At 38.9% G+C, this 19,514-nt stretch overlaps 1 protein-coding gene across 7 annotated transcripts in view; it reads left to right on the top strand.

Moving 5' to 3' along the window:
* Positions 1-19,514, top strand: part of NEK4 (NIMA related kinase 4) — a 52,725-nt gene that overhangs the window by 3,734 nt on the left and 29,477 nt on the right. For all 7 annotated transcript variants that reach the window (XM_045493132.1, XM_045493134.1, XM_045493130.1 and 4 more), the window contains 11 exons: positions 46-153; positions 1,932-2,086; positions 3,887-4,028; positions 6,368-6,745; positions 13,523-13,693; positions 14,202-14,354; positions 14,820-14,886; positions 15,670-15,779; positions 17,111-17,199; positions 18,665-18,870; positions 19,328-19,461. In XM_045493132.1, coding sequence (XP_045349088.1) covers positions 46-153; positions 1,932-2,086; positions 3,887-4,028; positions 6,368-6,745; positions 13,523-13,693; positions 14,202-14,354; positions 14,820-14,886; positions 15,670-15,779; positions 17,111-17,199; positions 18,665-18,870; positions 19,328-19,461 — 1,713 coding nt within the window. The remainder of the gene's footprint in view (positions 1-45; positions 154-1,931; positions 2,087-3,886; positions 4,029-6,367; positions 6,746-13,522; positions 13,694-14,201; positions 14,355-14,819; positions 14,887-15,669; positions 15,780-17,110; positions 17,200-18,664; positions 18,871-19,327; positions 19,462-19,514) is intronic.

The following is a 19,514-nucleotide window of genomic DNA, read 5'->3' as shown; positions in this document are numbered from 1 at the left end:
AGTAAGGCATTCCGACATTTAACTGTTTACTTTTTTCTTTTCTAGTCTGATGTTTGGGCTCTGGGATGCTGTGTTTATGAAATGGCCACCCTGAAGCATGCTTTCAATGCAAAAGACATGAATTCTTTAGTTTATCGGATTATTGAAGGAAAGGTAAAGAATATTCTGGAACTAATTGTTTTAATATTTGGAGCAAAGTTACTTTAATGCACCTTTGTAAGTAGCTATTGGCAAAAACGAGTAATCATTGATGTCAGTTGGATAGGTAAGAATGGTAGGTCCCTTCTATGGGGAAGGTTGAACTAGAAACAGACAGGATTAGGGGCGCCTGGGTGGCTCAGTCAGTTGAGTGTCCGACTTCGACTCAGGTCATGATCGTATGGCTCATGGGTTCAAGCCCCACGTCGGGCTCTGTGCTGACAGATCAGGGCCTGGAGCCTGCTTTGGCTTCTGTGTTGCCCTCTCTCTCTGCCCCTTCCCCACTCACACTTTGTCTCTCTCTCTCTCTAAAATATATATATTAAAAAAAAAAAAAAAAAGAAACAGAGGGGATTAATATCTTTTAATATTAATTTGTGAAGGTGGCTTAATCGTTCTGAAGAGTTGGCTTTTTGAAAACCTCTACCTTGTAACCACAGAATGTGCAGGTGCCCTGAGGGAATATTTGTAGCATCTTATAAGTAGTTTGGGTTAAATGAGTCCCACCTAAAATGAGTCTACTCTGGGCAAGAAGTACCCATTCTATTCCCAGCTTGCTCAGTAGCTGGGATTGGAGGACACTTTGCAACAATGTAAAATAATAATACATAAAAGTAAAGTGAGTCTACTCATTGAACATGTTGCTCCTTTGATGATTATCGCAATCACAAGTAAGCAGTTAAGAACTGCAGAAAGCAATGTGTGTAACATAGACACCAGAGTGGCCAACTTTCTATGTTAGTTCCGTAAGTCTGGTTGTCCTCTCTAGTGTGAGGCATCTGTACACACCCTTAAGTTTTAAAGCTATAACCCACTCACTGATTTTAATATTATGCCAAGACTAGGGGCGCCTGGGTGGCGCAGTCGGTTAAGTGTCCGACTTCAGCCAGGTCACAATCTCGCGGTCCGTGAGTTCGAGCCCCGCGTCAGGCTCTGGGCTGATGGCTCAGAGCCTGGAGCCTGTTTCCGATTCTGTGTCTCCTTCTCTCTCTGCCCCTCCCCCGTTCATGCTCTGTCTCTCTCTGTCCCAAAAATAAATAAAAACGTTGAAAAAAAAATTAAAAAAAAAAAATATTATGCCAAGACTCAATTTTAAATATTTTAAATATTGAATAATTAATTTTAATTAATAATTAATTTTAAATATTGAATACTAATTGAATAATATTTATTGAATAATAATACATTATTAATAATAATAAATAATTTTAAATATTGAAAACACACAAGAAAGTAAAATTTGCCCATAATTCCACTACTTAAAGAATCAGACAAGAGAGGAGGAGTAAATTCCCCTCTCCTTCGATTCTCATCTATCCTCTGGAGATAACCATTACTAACACTTTTGTGTGCAGCCTTTCTAGCATTTTCCTGTCTATATGAAAACATACATGTTTTTATTAGGCATGTACATACACACACAGGTACTTTTATTTTTATTTATTTATTTTTAATGTTTAGTTTTGAGAGAGAGAGAGAGAGAGAAAAAAAAATGAACGAGTAGGGGAGGGGCAGAGAGAAAGTGGGGACAGAGAATCCAAAGTGGCTCTGCGCTGACAGCAGAGAGCTGTATGTGGGGCTCGAACTCACAAACCGTGAGTTCGTGACTTGAGCTGAAGTCGGATGCTCCTGTGGGTAATTATTTCCAATAATATTGGGAAACCTCTACCTTTTCTTTCAGACTTTGCTTCACAAGATCGTAGTAGTAATTGTGATATCATTTCTCTTTGTAGCTGCCGCCGATGCCGAAAGACTATAGTCCAGAACTAGCAGAACTAATAAGAACAATGCTGAGCAAAAGGCCTGAAGAGAGACCCTCTGTGAGGAGCATCCTGAGGCAGCCTTACATAAAGCGCCAAATCTCTTTGTTTTTGGAAGCCACAAAGGCGTAAGATACTTCCCTTGCAAATAGGTGGCTAGATAGATGGAGTAAAAGAAGGTAGCTTGTATAATTTTCGTATGTTAGAATTTATGGTGATTCTTAAATTTTTATTTATTATTTTCTTAAGTTTATTTATTTATTTTGAGAGAGTGAGAGTGAGAGAGTGCATGCGAACGAGCCGGTGAGGGCAGAGAGAGGGGGAGAGAGAATCTGTACTGTCAGCAGAGAGCCCGACGAGGGGCTTGAACTCACGAACCTCGAGATCATGACCTGAGCTGAAATCAAGAGTCAGATGCTTCATGGGCTGAGCCACCCAGGTGCCCTGGTGATTTTTTGTTTTTAAACATGAAGGAAAATTGTGTGATTATGGCATGTGTTGAGGTTTACTTAATTGCTAAAATCAGAAATATAAGGAACCATTTAGAGAATGACTTTAAATTCCTCAGAGGATTCCAAGACCTATCAATTACAATTCTTTCAAAAGAATATATATTTTAGAAACCATATGAAAGTGAGATTGTCTAAGAAGCCTCTTACATTATGTGCCATGTAAGAGAATAGTCATGTTTAAGAATGAGCGCTCAAATTTGAGAGCTTTTGTAAGTTTCCCTCTTCACTCATATAAATTTCTCAAGAGAAAAATTTCTTTGGCAGGTGTTACCTTCACTAAACAGCTGTTTCAGGATCTAAGAGTTAGGGCTGGACAAGAGCTTCGTGATCTGTGTCTTGTGACATGTTAGATTTGAGAGCAATACTAGAGAGGCCCCAGGGGATAAAGAAAGACCATCTTTTTATTTACATTGTCTATAATTTGGCATCAAACAGACCTTTGGCCTTCCACAGCACTGGTCTCACCCTCCCATTGAATTCTCCAAAGGGTTATTAGTTAGCTCAGTTGTAGAAATGTCACACTAAAAGAGTTGGGGATATTAATCCTCTACACTTTTATTCTGCAAGTCCAGGCTGAGCAAACTCTGAAACTTGGCAAAGCAGTTGTGATTTAATCACAAACATATGAAACTTGAAAATTATGCCGGTTCTTCTGTACATAAGGTAATTTCTCATAGATTTTTTATTTTGGAATAGTCTTGTATTTACAGACAAGTTGCAGAGAGAGCACAGAGAGTTTATGTATACCCGTCACCCAGTTTCTCCTGTTGTAAACATTGACATACCATAAATGGCATCAGTGCTTTGCTGTTGACTGAACTCCAGACTTTATTTGGCTTTCGCTAGTTTTTCTACTAATGTCCTTTTTCTGCCAGGATCCAATCCAGGATATCATACTACATTTAGTCCTCCTGTCTCCTTAGTCACCTTGTGTCTGTGACAGTTTCTCACTTTCTTTGTTTTTCATGACCTTGATTGTTTTTGAAGAGTACTGGTCAGGGGTGCCTGGATGGCTCAGTCTGGTTAAGCATCCAACTCTGGATTTTGGCTCAGGTCATGACCTCATGTTTCATGAGATTGAGCCCCTGCATCAGGCTGTATGCTGGCAGCACGGAGCTTGCTTAGGATTCTCTCTCTCTCTCTCTCTCTCTCTCTCTCTGCCCCTCCCCTGCTCACAGTCTCTCTCTCTCTCTCTCTCTCTCTCTCTGTCTCTCAAAATAAATAAATAAACATTAAAAACAAAACTACTGGTCAGGTGTTTTGCAGAATGCTGCTGCCTGGTTTTTGGAAGACTATTCTCTCTAAATGGAGTAGTTCTATGGTTCTTATAATACATACACACATTTCTCCATATATGTAAAAACCTTTAATCTTCACTATACTGATGATAATTTTTTTCTTTTCTTCCTCATAAAGAAAGACCTCCAAAAATAATATTAAAAATGGTGACTCTAAATCGAAACCTGTTGCTGCAGTGGTTTCTGGAAAGGCTGAATCAAATCATAAAGTCTTTCCCCTCCAGCCTCACTCTTCTGAGGGCTCCAAGACATATGTAATGGTATGTTTCGTTTTAAAGGGTATGTATTTTAGCAACTATTAAAATAGTAGGTATTCAAAGCAAGTTACATAACATCAAGTTAACCATTTTAAAGTAAGCCATTAATTGCATTTAGTACATTCACAATGTTGTGCAACCCCCATCTCTATCTAGTTCCAAAACATTTCATATCACCCCAGAAGGAAACCCCAGACCATTAAGTAATCATCCTCATTCCCTGTTCCATCCAGTCCCTGGAAACCACCAATGTGTTTTCTGTCTCTATGGATTTGCCTACTCCAAGTATTTCATATAAATGGAACCATATAATAAGTGACTTTTCGCGTCTGGCTTCTTTCACTCAGCATGATGTTTTTGAGGTAGCATGTGTCAGCACTTCATCAGTTTTTATGTCTGAGTGATACTCCGTTATATGTGTGCACCACAGTTTGCTTATCCAGTCATTCACTGGTGGGTATTGAATTGTTTCCACCTTTTGGCTATTGGTATGAACATTTGGGTACAAGTCTTTGAGTCTCTGTTCTCAGTTATTTTGCGTATATACGTAGGAATGAAATTGCTGGGTCGTGTGGTAATTCTGTGTTTACTTTCTGAGGTACCACAATGCCTTTCTCCAAAGTGGTTGCACCATTTTACTTTCCTACCAGCAGTCCACAAGAGTTCTGGTTTCTCCACAACCTCAGCAGCTCCTGTGACTTTCTACTTTTCTCATTCTAGCCATCCTAGTGGGTGTGAAATGCTGAGTGTAGTCTGGGTTTGCATTTCCCTGATGACCAATGACATAGAGTCCCTTCCCATAAGCTTCTTGACCATTTGTATTTCTTCCCTCAAGAAATGTCTGTTAAGCCCTTTGCCCGTTTTTTAATTGAGTTTTTTGTAGTTTTGTTGTTGAGGTCTAAGAGTTCTTTCTATTTTCTGGACACTAGCTCCTTATCAGAGATATGGTTTACGAATATTTCTTCCCATGCTATATAGTTTGGCTTTTTTACTTTTTTTTTTTTAAGTTTATTTATTTGTTTTGAAAGAGAGATAGAGTGAACATGAGCGGGGGAGGGGCAGAGAGGGGGAAGAGAGAGAAGGGAGGGGAGGGGAGGGGAGAATTCCAAGCAGGCTCCACACTGGCAGTGTAGAGCCAGACATGGAGCTCGAACTCACAAACTATGAGATCATGACCTGAGCCAAAATCCAGAGTCAGATGCTTAACAGACTGAGCCACCCAGGTGCCCTGGCTTTTTACTTTCTTGATAATGTCCAGTTATACACAAAAGTTTTTAATGTTGATGAAAGCCAATTTATCTTTTTTTTTTTTTTCTTATGTTGCTTGTACTTTTGGTGTCCTATCTAAGAATCCTGTGCCAAATCCGAGTTCATGATGACATATGGCTATGTTTTTTTCTAGGAGTTTTATAATTTTAGCTCTTGTATCTAGGTTGCTGATTCATTTTTAAATTTTTTAATTTTCTTTTATTGTGAAATATCTATGACATAGAATTTGACATTTTGAACCATTTTTTTTTCCTTTTTTTTTTCAACGTTTTTATTTATTTTTGGGACAGAGAGAGACAGAGCATGAACGGGGGAGGAGCAGAGAGAGAGGGAGACACAGAATCGGAAACAGGCTCCAGGCTCTGAGCCATCAGCCCAGAGCCTGACGCGGGGCTCGAACTCATGGACCACGAGATCGTGACCTGGCTGAAGTCGGACGCTTAACCGACTGCGCCACCCAGGCGCCCCTTGAACCATTTTTAAGCATACAATTTAGTGGCCTTAACTACACTCACAATGTTGTGCAACCATCACCACTATCTTCCAAAACCCTTTCATTGCTCCAAGCAAACTCTGTGCTCATTAAGCAATAGTCTCCCATTCCTCCCGTTCCCAGGCCCTGGTAACCTCTAATCTACTTTCCGTCTCTAGGAGTTTACCTGTTCTAGATAAGTTAATCATACAATATTTGTCCTTTTGTGTCTTGCTTATTTCATTCAGCATGTTTTTAAGGTTCACCCATGTCATAGCATGTGTCAGTACTTCACTCCTTTTAATGGCTTTATAATATTCCATTGTATGTGTATATTATATTTTGTTTATTCATCTGCTAATGGACATTGAGGTTGTTTCCACTCTTAGGCCAGTGTGAATAATGCTGCTCTAAACACTGGTTAGCAAATAACCTGTTTGAGTCTTACTTTTCAGTTCTTCGAAATATTTACCTAGGAGTGAGATTCCCAGGTTGTGTGATGATTCTATGTTTAACTTCTGAGGAACCTGCCATTCCTTTTGAGTTAATTTTATGGGGTGTGAGGAGTGCTGTAATAAATGAGAAGCCTATTTTCACTCAGGGTGAAGACAAATATTTGTCCCAGGAGAAACCCATGGTCACTGGCCCCTTGAAGTCACCAGCAAGTCTGAAAGTCCACACCTCCAAGCTGGACGTGAGCAATACTGCAGAATCACTAGCCACGATCAGCAGAGTGAATATTGACATCCTACCTTCAGAAAGGAGGGACTCACTGAAAGATGGCTTAGTTCGGGAGAATGAGCTAGAAGGTAAATGTGGTATTTCTCAAGTGAAGGAGAAGCTGCAGGATGGCACGAAGCCCAGCACTCACCCCAGAAACCTGATTCCCACATGGTCCTCTGGTGATGTCGCTGGGGGAGGGAATGACCGACTGAATCCTCTGCAACCCCTAAACACAGACCAAAAGCCAAAAGACCAGGTGAGTGATACGCATGAGGTGTTGGTTTCAGAGAGATGACTGGAAAGTGCAGTTATGAAGGTGTGGCTCATGTTGTTTGTCCTGTTCTAGTTGGTGTTTTAGGAAAGTTAGTTACTCTGTGTACCAGTTTAAACATTCCACAAACTGGGGTGCTTGGGTGGCTCAGTCAGTTAAGCATCTGACTTTGGCTCAGGTCATGATCTTGTGGCTCGTGAGTTTGAGCCCCATTTTGGGCTCTATGCTGACAGCTCAGAGCCTGGAGCCTGCTCTGGATTCTGTGTCTCCCTCTCTCTCTGCCCCTCCCCTGCTCACTCTCAGTCTCTCTCTCCTTCAAAAATAAATAAACATTAAAAAAAAATTCTTTTTAAATAAACATTACACAAACTAAAAGGATAGGACCCAGGGCTTCTTAGATCCCTTCTCTGCCCTAGCATAGGGTATTTGGTGGAAGCAGGGTACTTGTATGTTTTGTCCCATTTTTTTGTCACTCTTCCGCAGGCCTCCACATGGATGGGTAGTTCCAACAAGTAGGTAACATCACATTTCTTCTTGCTCTTGAAAAGTTAGTGATTGATCTCATTTCTTAAGAATAAAAAAATATATATATGTATTGGAACCAAAGGGGAAAGAAAAGAAGGAGAAAAGCAAATGAGCAAAAGGATTTTGATACTAAGAGACTGTTCTGAGTAAATTTAAAGGTTAACTTTTACTTGAATTTGGAAAGAAGCCCGAGTTAAATGAAGCATGGCAATAGCTGAGGATTAGAGAGAAAGCCAGAACATTTGGTGAACTTTACGTTTGTATATGTAAAATATTCTAAAAATATATTTAAGTTGTATATTAACTGTTTTTATAATATGCTAAATATATTTGATATCATTTTTATATAGATATATAAAACTATTTTATACATTTATATTCAAATGTTTCTAATAAAATTTTATTTTTGTGGAAAAGCCCATGTGTAATGCTCTTGTCACTTAAAGTCATTAGACAGAAGTCTTAAGCTTTCTTTGTTTGGACACTGGGATTCTTAGTACTTTGTAGATAAAATTATGTGTTCTGCTTGGCTCTCAAATTATATTCAGGTATACTTCTTTCATTTTTTTCTAATTTCACAGTACTAATTCAATGATTTTTAGTCTGTTTATAGCGTTATACAATCATACTGTCTTATTCCCAAACATTTTTTGTAATGTTTATTTTCTTTTTTGAGAGACCAAGAGCGTGCATGCAAGCAGGAGCAGGGGAGGAGGGGCAGAGGGAGAGAGAGAGTCCCAAGCAGGCACCACACTCAGCATGGAGCCCAACTAGGGGCTTAATCCCACACCATGAGATTGTGACCTGAGCCGAAATCAAGAGTCAGAGGCTTAATGGACTGAGCCACCCAACTGCCCCAGAACATTTTTATAGCCTCAAAAATAAGCCCTATACCCACTAATAGTCACTCTCTAGCCCGTGCAACCATTATTTGTATGGATTTGCTTATTCTGAGCATTTCATGTACAGGCATACTTCAGAGATATTGCGGGTTCAATTACAGATCATTGCAATAAAGCGAACATTGCAGTACCAGTGTCACATGAAATTTTTGGTTTCCTGGTGCATGTAAGAGTTATGTTTACATTATAGTCTAACTATCATCTGAGCTTTCAGGAAATCGTAATCTTATTGCTGGTGGAGGGTCCTACCTCAATGTTGATGAGTGCTGACCAATGCCGTAGGTGCTGAAGGGTTAGGGTGACTGTGGCAATTTCTTTAAATAAGACAGCAGTGAAGTTTTTGATACATTGGTTGACCCTTCCTTTTCCTTGAACACTTAGAAGCCATTGTAGTGTTAGTAATTGGCCTAATTTTCATATTGTTGTGTCTCAGGGAGTTAGAAGTCCCAAGAAGATGGAGAGAGGTGGGGGAATAGCCAGTAGGTAGAGCAATCATAACACACGCATTTATCAGTTAAGTTCTCCATCTTTTATGGGCACAATTTGTGGTGCACCAAAACAACTACAATAGTAACACCACAGATCACAGATCACCATAACAACTATTATACTATTGAACATTTGAAATATTGTGAGAATTACCAAAACGTGACAGAGTCATAAAGCAAGAAAATGCCGTTGGAAAGAATGGTGCCGATTGACTTGGTCATTGCAGAGCTACCACAGACTTTCTGTTTGTAAAAAATACAGTATCTGTGAGGCGCAATTAAGTGGAGTATAATGAAATGAGGTAGGCCTAGAAATAGGATCATAAATTTAGGGACTTTTGTGTCTGGCTTCTTTTACTTAGCATAATGTTTTCAAGATTTCTTCATGTTGTAGCATATGCCAGTATTTCATTCCTTTTTAAATTGCCAAATAAATTCACTGTATATATATACCATGTTTTATTTGTTCGTTCATCAGTTGATGAACATTTGGGTTTTCAGTTTTTGGTTACTATGGGTGATTCTGTTATGAACATTCTTACACATAAGTTTTTGTGTGGATGTACGTTTTTAGTTCTCTTGAGTATGTATCTAAGAGTGGAATTGCAGGGTCTTACGTATGCTAATCCTATGTTTAACTTTTTGAGGAACTCTAAAACTGTTTTCTTTTTCTTTTTTTTTTTTCAACGTTTTTTTTTTTTAATTTATTTTTGGGACAGAGAGAGACAGAACATGAACGGGGGAGGGGCAGAGAGAGAGGGAGGCACAGAATCGGAAGCAGGCTCCAGGCTCTGAGCCATCAGCCCAGAGCCCGACGCGGGGCTCGAACTCACGGACCGCGAGATCGTGACCTGGCTGAAGTCGGATGCTTAACCGACTGCGCCACCCAGGCACCCCTCTAAAACTGTTTTCCAAAGCAACTGCATCATTTTAATTCCCAACAATATACAAGAGTTGCATTTTCTCCACATCCTCACCAATACTTGCTATTTTCTGTTTTGTTTTATTTTTTTCCTAGCTTATCTTAGTGAGTGTGAAGTGGTATCTTACAGTGGTTTTGATTTGCATCTCCCTAATGACTGTGTTCAGCATCTTTTCATGTGCTTATTGGCCTTCTGTATACCTACTTTGGAGACGTACTGTTTCAGATCCTTTGCCCACTTTTTAATTGGTTTATTTATCTTTTTATTGTTGAATTGTAAGAGTTCTTTATTCTAGATGTCAGTCCCTTACCAGGTATAAGATTTGAAGATATTATTTCCCTTTCTGTGAGTTCTCTTCATTTTCTCGATGGTATCCTTTGAAGCACAAGAGTTTGTAATTTTGATGCAGTCCGGTTTTGTCTATTTTTTCTTTTGTCACTTGTGCTTTTGGTGTTATGGATACCTATCCCTATGTTTTCTTCTAAGAGTGTATAGTTTTAGCTCTTACATTTAAGTCTGTGACCCATTTGAGTTAAATTTTTGTGTATGGTGTGAAGAAGGGGTCCAGCTTCATACTTTCGTATGAATATCAGCTTGTCTTAGCACCATTCATTAAAAGATTATTCTTTCTCCATTGAATTGTCTGGGCATTCTTGTTGAAAATCAATAGACTATAAATGTAATGGCTTATTTCTAGACTCTTAGTTCTGTTCTGTTGATCTGTATGTCTGCCCCCTGTCAGTAACACAGTCTTAATTATTGTAGAGAAGTTGAAGTCTTTCAACTTTCTTTTTGAAATGTTTATTTTCGGGAAAGAGAGTGTGCACACATGTGTGCACATATGCAGGGGAGGGACAGAGACAGAGGGAGACAGAGGATCCAAAGCAGGCTATGTGCTGAGAGCAGATAACCCAATACAGGGCTCAAACTCATGAACCATGAGACCGTGACCTGAGCTCAAGTCAGTCACTTAACTGACTGGGCCACCCAGTCACCCCCAACTTTATTATTTCTTAGTATTGTTTTGGCTATTTGGGGTCCTTTGCATTTCCATTTTAAGACCAGCTTGTTAATTTCTGCAAAATGGGCTGAGATTTCAATAGGCATTGAATCTGTAGATCATTTCCAGAGTATTGCTATCTTAATATTTAAGTCTTACAGTCCATTAACATGAGATGTCTTTCTATTTATTTAGGTCTTTAACAGACTTTTTGCTGTTTAGTGTTCAAGCCTTGCACTTCTTTTATTAAATTCATTTTTTTTTTTTATTTATTTTTTTTCAACGTTTATTTATTTTTGGGACAGAGAGAGACAGAGCATGAACGGGGGAGGGGCAGAGAGAGAGGGAGACACAGAATCGGAAACAGGCTCCAGGCTCTGAGCCATCAGCCCAGAGCCTGACGCGGGGCTCGAACTCACGGACCGCGAGATCGTGACCTGGCTGAAGTCGGACGCTTAACCGACTGCGCCACCCAGGCGCCCCTATTAAATTCATTTTTAAATATTTTATTCCTTTTGATACTACTATAAATGGAGTTGTCTTAATTTTATCTTCATAGTGTTCTTTGCTTGTGTATAGAAATACAGTTGATTTTTACATATCAGCCCTATGTCCTACAACCTTGAACTCATCTATTCTCTATTGGTTCTAATAATTTTTTTAATGTTTATTTTGAGAGAGAGTGCAAGCAGGTGAGGGGCAGAGAGAGAGGGAGAGAGAGAATCCTAAGCAGGCTCTGTGCCGCCAGCACAGAGCCCGATACCGGGCTTGATCTCACAAACCGTGAGATTATGACCTGAGCCAAAATCAAGAGTTGGATGCTTAACAGACTGAACCACCCAGACCCCCTTTAATAATTTTTTTATAATGAACTGTAGGATTTTCTGAATACAATATCGTATTATCTGCAAATGGAGATGGTTTTATTTCTTCTTTTCAGATGTGGTTGCCTTTATTTCTTTTTCTTGCCTAATTGCCCTGGCTAGAACCTCCAGTATGGTATTGAGTAGAAGCAGTGAAGGTGGACATCTTTGTCTTGTTCCTGATCACTATCTTTTTTTTACATATATCACACGGGTTTTTTGTTTCTCTGATAGAACTTGATGTCTAGCATTTCCTCTTTTTTGTTGTTGTTGTTGTTACTGTTTTTATTGATAAAGATAGAAGTTTTTTAGGACCAATTGGATTTCATTGAGAAATGAATTGCTTAAGTCATTTGTTCTGTCATTCTTATATCTGTATAAACTTTATTTGAACATCCTGTACTTATCAGCAGAGAAAAATTTATTTCACTGTCCAGAATTATATCACTATTTATTATCAGGGTCTCCTTGTTCAGCCAGCTTATTGTGTAATATTGTAAACATGTAATCATTTGCTATATATTTTTGTATAATGTTACATGGACTCGAAATAATAAATTTACAAATTATTTTCTTACAGGAGTTGTTAGTTTGTGTTTGGCAGAGAACCTAAATGGTAGATGATAATGACTCTTAGAAAGCAACCTCAGGGCGGGACTCCTGGGTGGTGGGACTTGGTTAAGTGTCTGCCTCTTGATTTTGGCTCAGGTCATGATCTCATGGTTTGTGAGTTCAAGCCCCATGTTGGGCTCTGTGCTGATAGCATGGAGCCTGCTTGGGATTCTCTCTCTCTCTCTCTCTCTCTCTCTCTCTCTCTCTCTCTCTCTCCCTGCCTTCCCCTGCTTACATACTCTCTCTGTCTCTCAAAAAATAAATAAATAAACATAAAAAAATTTTTTTAAAAAGCAACCTCACCTTGTATTAACATTGCATTTTTTGTTTTTCTTTCTAAAATGTACCACACAGGGGCTCTTGATAAAAATGTGCTGCTTGAATGAGATTCAATTACCAGTGTCCATCTGTCAGATGTTCTGATAGTTAAAAATTGTTTAAGAGTAAACATAAAGGGCACCTGGGTGGTTCAGTTGGTTGAGCATCTGATTCTTGATTTTGGTTGGGGTCATGATATCAAGGTTGTGGGATTGAGCCCTGCTTTGGGCTCCACACTCAGCATGGAGCCTGCTGGGGATTTGAGGATTCTCTCTCTCTCTCTCTCTCTCTCTCTCTCTCTGCTTCTCTTCCCTGCTTGTGCATATTCTCCCTGTCTCTCTCTTAAAAAAAAAAAAAAAAAATTGAGAAAAAATAAATGTAAAAATCTATTTTGTTTTAATAATTTGTATGCATTTGTTTCTAAAACCAGCTATCCAAATAAAATACTAAGTCCTTTGTGATCTTTATAACTTAGAAGGTAATTTACCTTATCATCACTACTGCTAGGAATAGCTCCTTTTTTTTGAGCATCTAGTATGTGCTAGACAGAGTCCTAAGTACTTGAATGCACCATCTCCTCCAGCCTGCTTCAGTCAGGCAGTGTGTGTGAGGCATTATACCGCTTTATCGAGGAGGAAACTGAGGTTCAGGAGTATTAAGTTTCTCAGATAGGATTCCATTTGACTCCAAACCCAGTGCTGTTTTCTTGGTGCTTTTTAGGGTGTATCCAAATAACTGATATTTACTTGGGAAGTATGTATATATTAAGTTGGATTTCATTTAAAACGTTTCCTAGTTTTCCGAATACAAATCCTATTAAAAGTTATGAAAAGAAGTATTTTTTTAAAACATGAATCGAACGTCAGTAGTTTGGGTTAATAACAATCTGAGTAATGTAATTAAAATAATTACTTACTTTTATTTGGGAAAAGAGGGAAAAAAACCAGAAAATGTGGATAACCAATGTCAGCATTTTGTCTTTGCCTGTCCACACTGCAAATGAGCATTCATTTTGATAAAGACATTCCTCATTTCCATTTATAGTTTTAAAATAGTTTGGTCACTTGGAAGTTCAAGACTATCTCATTATTCTGTTTTCTTTTTTGTTTGTTTAATTTCATTATTCTTAAGGATCAAGTTGCTGGTGAATGTGTTCTAGAAAAACCAGACAGGACCAACCCAGGTTTACAGCCACACAGCTCCGGGTCTGAGCCTTCCCTCTCTCGACAACGACGACAGAAGAAAAGAGAACACCCTGAACACAGTGGGGAAAGGACACAGGTCAGCGGAGATCTCTTTGAAGTAAGTCACTGTGCTGTTGCTTGGGAAATAGACTTTATTTAGAATGACTAACAGTTGCCAAAAAGACACATAAGAAATGCAGGGAACATATGGAGAGGGGTAGCAATGGCAAGATGCTAAATATTAGTTTTCAAATGTCAGTGAGTTGGAAACAGAGTAAAGATCTTATCTTTTCCATCAAAAATGGACAAATCCTCTTGAGAGTTAAAGGAACAGGCTAACAAGAGTATTTCTCTGATCCCTCCTGTGTTATACTGATGAATAGTTTCTCCCTTATCTTCTGCATAGAATCATGTCTACACCTCATTTCTTTCACAAGCACCCTGTCTATAAGCTTCTCAGATGGTAATTCACTTTTCGCAGAGTTTCTTTCCAATAAAATGCAATGTTTTGAAGTTCTTGAGAGCAAATCACTGCCAAATACATAGGAGACTTACTGGTAGGGGAACTTTGGAAATGGTTGTATATGAAACTGATAATTCCCACCTCCCCTTTTTAATTATTTAAGTTCCAAGAGGCTCCTCCTCGACTTTTGCCTTCTCTTCCCACTATTGGAAAAACGGATACCACATTATCACAAAAAGATGCTGAAAATCAAAGTAAAGTGGTCATTGGGTCTACTGTGAGCTGTTCGAGCAGCAGGGAGGTGCCATCATCCAAGGTTTGTTGGAGTGTATATTGGATTTGTTTCAACCTTCTTATAAAACTTTTTGGTTGTAAAAATCCTATATATATTGTGAAGTTTTCTGTTAAAACATCTTAGCCCTGCCTTTTGCCAAACAATGGAGGGGACAAATTTGTGATTCTCAGCAGAAGCTTTCATTGAAATGGACAGATTCTATAGTTCCAGGGATGGTTGCTTCCACTTAATTAAGGAGACCAAAGTAGATTCTGAATGTAGGAAATGCAAAATTTTCCATTTACCCTTCCAAAAATGAGTACTTCCCAGAAATGAGTGTTCTGATCATTCTAGCTAGTAGTTGTAACCAGGATATGACTGGTTTCAAACACGTTCCTTTAAAGGCCTGTGGAAGGCCTGTCCTATAATGCTGGATGATAATGTCACGCATTCCAGGTGTTCTAAAAATAGTGAGAAGGAATGAAAGTAACGGACTTTCTTTAAAAGGATCGACCATTATCAGCAAGAGAGAGGAGGCGACTAAAGCAGTCACAGGAAGAGGTGTTCCCCTCAGGTAAAGTTTTCTCTTTCCTTCATCTATTGGAGGTTGTTGGTATGGCTTATGGATGTAGCATTGGTTCTGATTGTGAGATGTGAAGTATTTTCAGCATCAGTGATCCATCTGGGAAACAGATTTGGGAGAATTTTTAAAATTTCTTGGTAAATCTTTAAAAAAATCAGCATATGCGGCTGTTGGGTCTGGAACTTGTATTATCAGAGGAAAAGGATATTAAAAAGAGAGCAAGAGGGGTTTGAGTGGCATTAACTCCTGGGAGATTTCAGACAGGAAATGGAGTGAGTGTTCAGTTTGTTTCCATGTTCAGATTATGCTGGTCAAAGAGTGGTGTCTTCTCAGGAAGAGAGAGAGGAAGCTGGGAGAATGGTGCTTCCCTGGGCTGAGGGCTGTGATCATTCTTATCGCTATCATCTAAAAACAGTACTAGCAGTTTCCATTTATTGAATGCTGACTATGTCTCAAGCATTATGGTAAGCGTTTTAAGAGCATTGTCTCATCTCATGTTTACAGTAGCTGTCAAAGGCAGGCAGCATTATCTCCATTTTGCAGCTGAGGAAACTGAGGCTTGGAGGGCTTAAATAGCTTGCCCAGGGTCACAGCACCGGTAGACCTAGAGCTGAGGTTTGAGCTGAGATGTCAGGTACCAGAGTGATGATGAATATGCTGTCTGAGGTACTTCTGGGCTGGCACTTGCTGGGGTATCTTTCATATCCTGTGTAAAGCCCACTTGTTTTGGGGCCAGCCCACTACAAACAACTGCTGGGGTGGTCACTTTTTCAGGCCCTTCAGTGAGGAGAGCTTCTCTGAGTGCATCAGGACCAGGGAAACCACCAGAGGAAGGCCAGCCCACCCCTGGCCGATGGTTGTCTTCTGACTGCTGTGCGGCTCAGGTATATTACATAGTCCTATGGAAAGGGGGGACGTGTCTATATCATCTGGCAAGCCTAATACAGTAAGCCTCATAACTGCCAGCTCCATTTATTTCTGGGACAGAACTGGCTTAAGTTCTGCCTTTTCACTTTTTTTTTTTTTTTTTTTTTGAGAGAGAGAGAGAGAGAGAGAGAGAGAGAGAGAGAAAGTGCTCACAAGGGAGAGGCAGAGGAATAGAGAATTTTAAGCATGGACGTGGAGCCCAACACAGGGCTTGATCTCCCAACTGTGAGATCGTGACCTGAGCTGAAATCAAGAGTCTAATGCTTAACTGACTGAGCCACCCAAGCACCCCACCTTTTCACTCTTGATAAGGAAAAGAACTGGTGAATAATAATTAAGAAGGTTATTTTTGCACCATTAAGGGAATGAGTTTTACAGGTGCTCTTATAAGCAGTTGGTAGGTTAGTTGCTATCTTTCTTTAGGTAGTATTTAAAACAAGACTTTAAACGGCTTCCATTAGGCAACCTTTTGCTTATTCTGCTGTGTAACCAATATACCCACCTACCTGGCCAAATTTTAGTCTCACTTGCTTATTATCTTTGCTCAGTTTCCTGTTTGTGTCAGAGTTCATTACCTTCTCGCCTAGGGATGATGTAGGGGCAGCACCTAGTGGCTAAATGGGTAATTGTAGGTTTCCAACCCATTTTCACTTTTTTGTGTATTGATACCTTAGGAAAAATGATCCATTTTTCTGTACTGCACTTTCTGACATTATTTCTAGGAGCATATAATTATTTTTAAAAACAGAAACTTCTTGCTCTTGAAAGTAAGGAAGATTTGTTTCTTTAACAATATTCTATGAATAAATTGTTTCACTAATTAAGACAGTCTTCTCCATTGTCTAAAGTTTTAAGGTTTGTGTGTAATTAAGTCAAGTACTCCTTTAAAGTATTTTAACAAAGAGTCTCCGATATAAACTGAGGTTGCTTTTATTTATGTGGTATTTTTTCTAGTTTAAAATTCTTTAGAGCACCAGCCCTCTGTGTGGGAGTTGGAGTACCAGAACTGTTTGTCCACTCGCCTCTGGAAAGAAAATTTATTCATAGCTGAGACTTTCCAGGGCCTTGTAAAATTTCCCCTTAAGGTTCTTCACGGTTCACTTGTGTACTTTATAGGTGAACTGGGACATCATTTGGGGAAAGGAACTTCAATTTTTATATCATTAGATTGTCCGGTTAAATTGGATGTAGGTGTGTGTTGTATGTAGACATTGCATCTGAGAGTGTTGCATGCATTACATTCTGGTTGTGTTGTCATGTGGAATTGTGTTTTTCCAAACATTAATAGGAAAGGAAAGTCATCCACTGTCTCTCTGAGGATGAATTAAGTTCTTCTACAAGTTCAACTGATAAATCAGATGGGGATTCCAAAGAACGGTATGTTCTTATTTTTCTGTCTTCTTTCATAAGCAATTTCTGTTTGAATTAATCCTAAATATACGTTTGTCATAGTGTTCAGACCTGCAGTGCTGTCATCGATAACATTATAAATGGGTTTTGGTACATGTTAGAGCTAAAAATAATCTCTTCTAATGAACACATCTGATTTCATTCAGAATTCTTCTAGAATGTCTTTCAAGGGGCGCCTGGGTGGCGCAGTCGGTTAAGCGTCCGACTTCAGCCAGGTCACGATCTCGCGGTCCGTGAGTTCGAGCCCCGCGTCAGGCTCTGGGCTGATGGCTCAGAGCCTGGAGCCTGTTTCCGATTCTGTGTCTCCCTCTCTCTCTGCCCCTCCCCCGTTCATGCTCTGTCTCTCTCTGTCCCAAAAATAAATAAACGCTGAAAAAAAAAAAAATTTAGAATGTCTTTCAAGATCTATGGGTTTATAATTTTCATCAGATCCATAAAAATTTTGGCTGTTACTTCTTCAAAATTTTTTTGGATCCCTTTTTGCCTTCTTGAGGATTTTAATTACCTATATATTAGATTGTTTAAAGTTGTCCCACAGCTCACTGATGGTGTTCATGTGTTTTAGACTTTTTTCTGTTTCATTTTTCATAGATTCTACTGCCATATCTTTGAGTTCACTAGTGTTTTCTTCTATAGCGTCTAGTTTGCTAATCTTATCTTATGTATTTAACATAGTGTACTTTTAATTTCTAGGAGTTCTATTTGGGTCTTTTTATATCTTCCATGCCTCTCCTTAAGATGTTAATGCTTTCCTCTACCTTGGACATACGGAATATATTTATAATAACCACTTAAGTGTCCTTATCAACTAATTCTATCACTTGTGTCACTTTTGGGTCTGTTTCTATTAACTGATTTTTTCTCTTAATAAAGGTGTGCTATTTTCCTGCTTCTTTGCATGTTTGATACTTTTCGCTGGATGTCAGACATTGTCAATTTTATCTCATTGGGAGCTGGTATTTTTGTATTGCTTGATATTCTTGAACTTTGTACATGGCTGTAATTAAGTTACTTGCAAATAGTTGGGCAGAATTTATACATAGAACCTGGAGCTTCTTTCTGGCTCTTTCCTTTCTAAAATTTCACTCTCTAGTGGCTATGATTGAACTTTGTCCTTTGTCTCTGCAGGCCAGAAAGACTGTGGGTTTTCTTTTGTACTTTAGCTGCCTATGGCCCTTAGGCTAAAAGGTGTTGACGCCCCTGCAGAACCTGCATACAGGTTTTGTATATGCTCCATTGTCTTCACATACTTGAATTTTAATTTTGTTGGGTTTATACTTATTATTTACAGAAGGGTCTGTCTGTAAGAGCTTACTTGCCTATTTAGAAGAACTTCCTGAAGGTTGTTTTGCATCTAATTTTTTGATGAAAAATTCTCATAAAGCCAATGAAATCACAAGGGGACTTATTTTCTTCCCCCACCTCCCCCCAGGAAAGGTCATACAAATGAAATGAGTGACTTGGTCCAACTGATGACTCAGACCCTAAAATTAGACCCTAAGGAGAGCTGTGAGGATCTCCTCGTTCCAGATCCAGTGTCAGAATTTAAACTTCATCGGAAGTATCGAGATACGCTGATACTTCATGGGAAAGTTGCAGAAGAAGCTGAGGAACTACATTTTAAAGAGCTACCCTCTGGTGATCAGTTTATTGTTTTACAGCAAACTGGAAAGCATGTTTATTGGAGAAATGTGTCACACCAAGAAGCTAATGCTCCCAAAATGTTTTTGCTTTTTTTAATTATTTTCTTTCAATAACTCCATAAAAGGCATATCTTGTTTTATGCAATAGTTGTGTTCCTGAAAAGTTGCATGCAAATTGTTTTTTAAAAATAAATATAAATAAAATGCATGTTTGGGTTTTTCATGTGGCTTTTCTTCAAATTAGATAGCTGTGGATTTAGGTTTAAGAGGTTGGTAACGAGACATGAAGTGTAAGTTCATGTATACATTTGTAGTCATTAAACATACATGAAGTGCTTAAACCAAGCTCTTGTCAAAGTGAAAAAAATCTTAACATGACAAGATTTTTACAAAAACATGTTCTTGTTGCAGTGAAGTGTTTATTTTTCCCTATCTTTGTTATTTCTTTTTAGCTATCATGCCAGGTTCTGAAAAGATCAGAAGAATAGTTGAAGTCTTGAGAGCTGATGTAATCCAGGGCCTGGGGATTCAACTTTTGGAGCAGGTGTATGATCTTTTGGAAGAGGAGGATGAAGTGGAGAGAGAGGTGAGTGTCCCATCAGCCTAATGTGTCAACTGCTTGTGCGATGGAATTCTTTT

The sequence above is a fragment of the Leopardus geoffroyi genome, chromosome A2 (genome assembly GCF_018350155.1).
Source record: "Leopardus geoffroyi isolate Oge1 chromosome A2, O.geoffroyi_Oge1_pat1.0, whole genome shotgun sequence".
Taxonomy (NCBI): Eukaryota; Metazoa; Chordata; class Mammalia; order Carnivora; family Felidae; genus Leopardus; species Leopardus geoffroyi.
The sequence above is the reverse complement of the archived record's forward strand: the minus strand, read 5'-3'. Positions and strand labels throughout refer to the sequence as shown.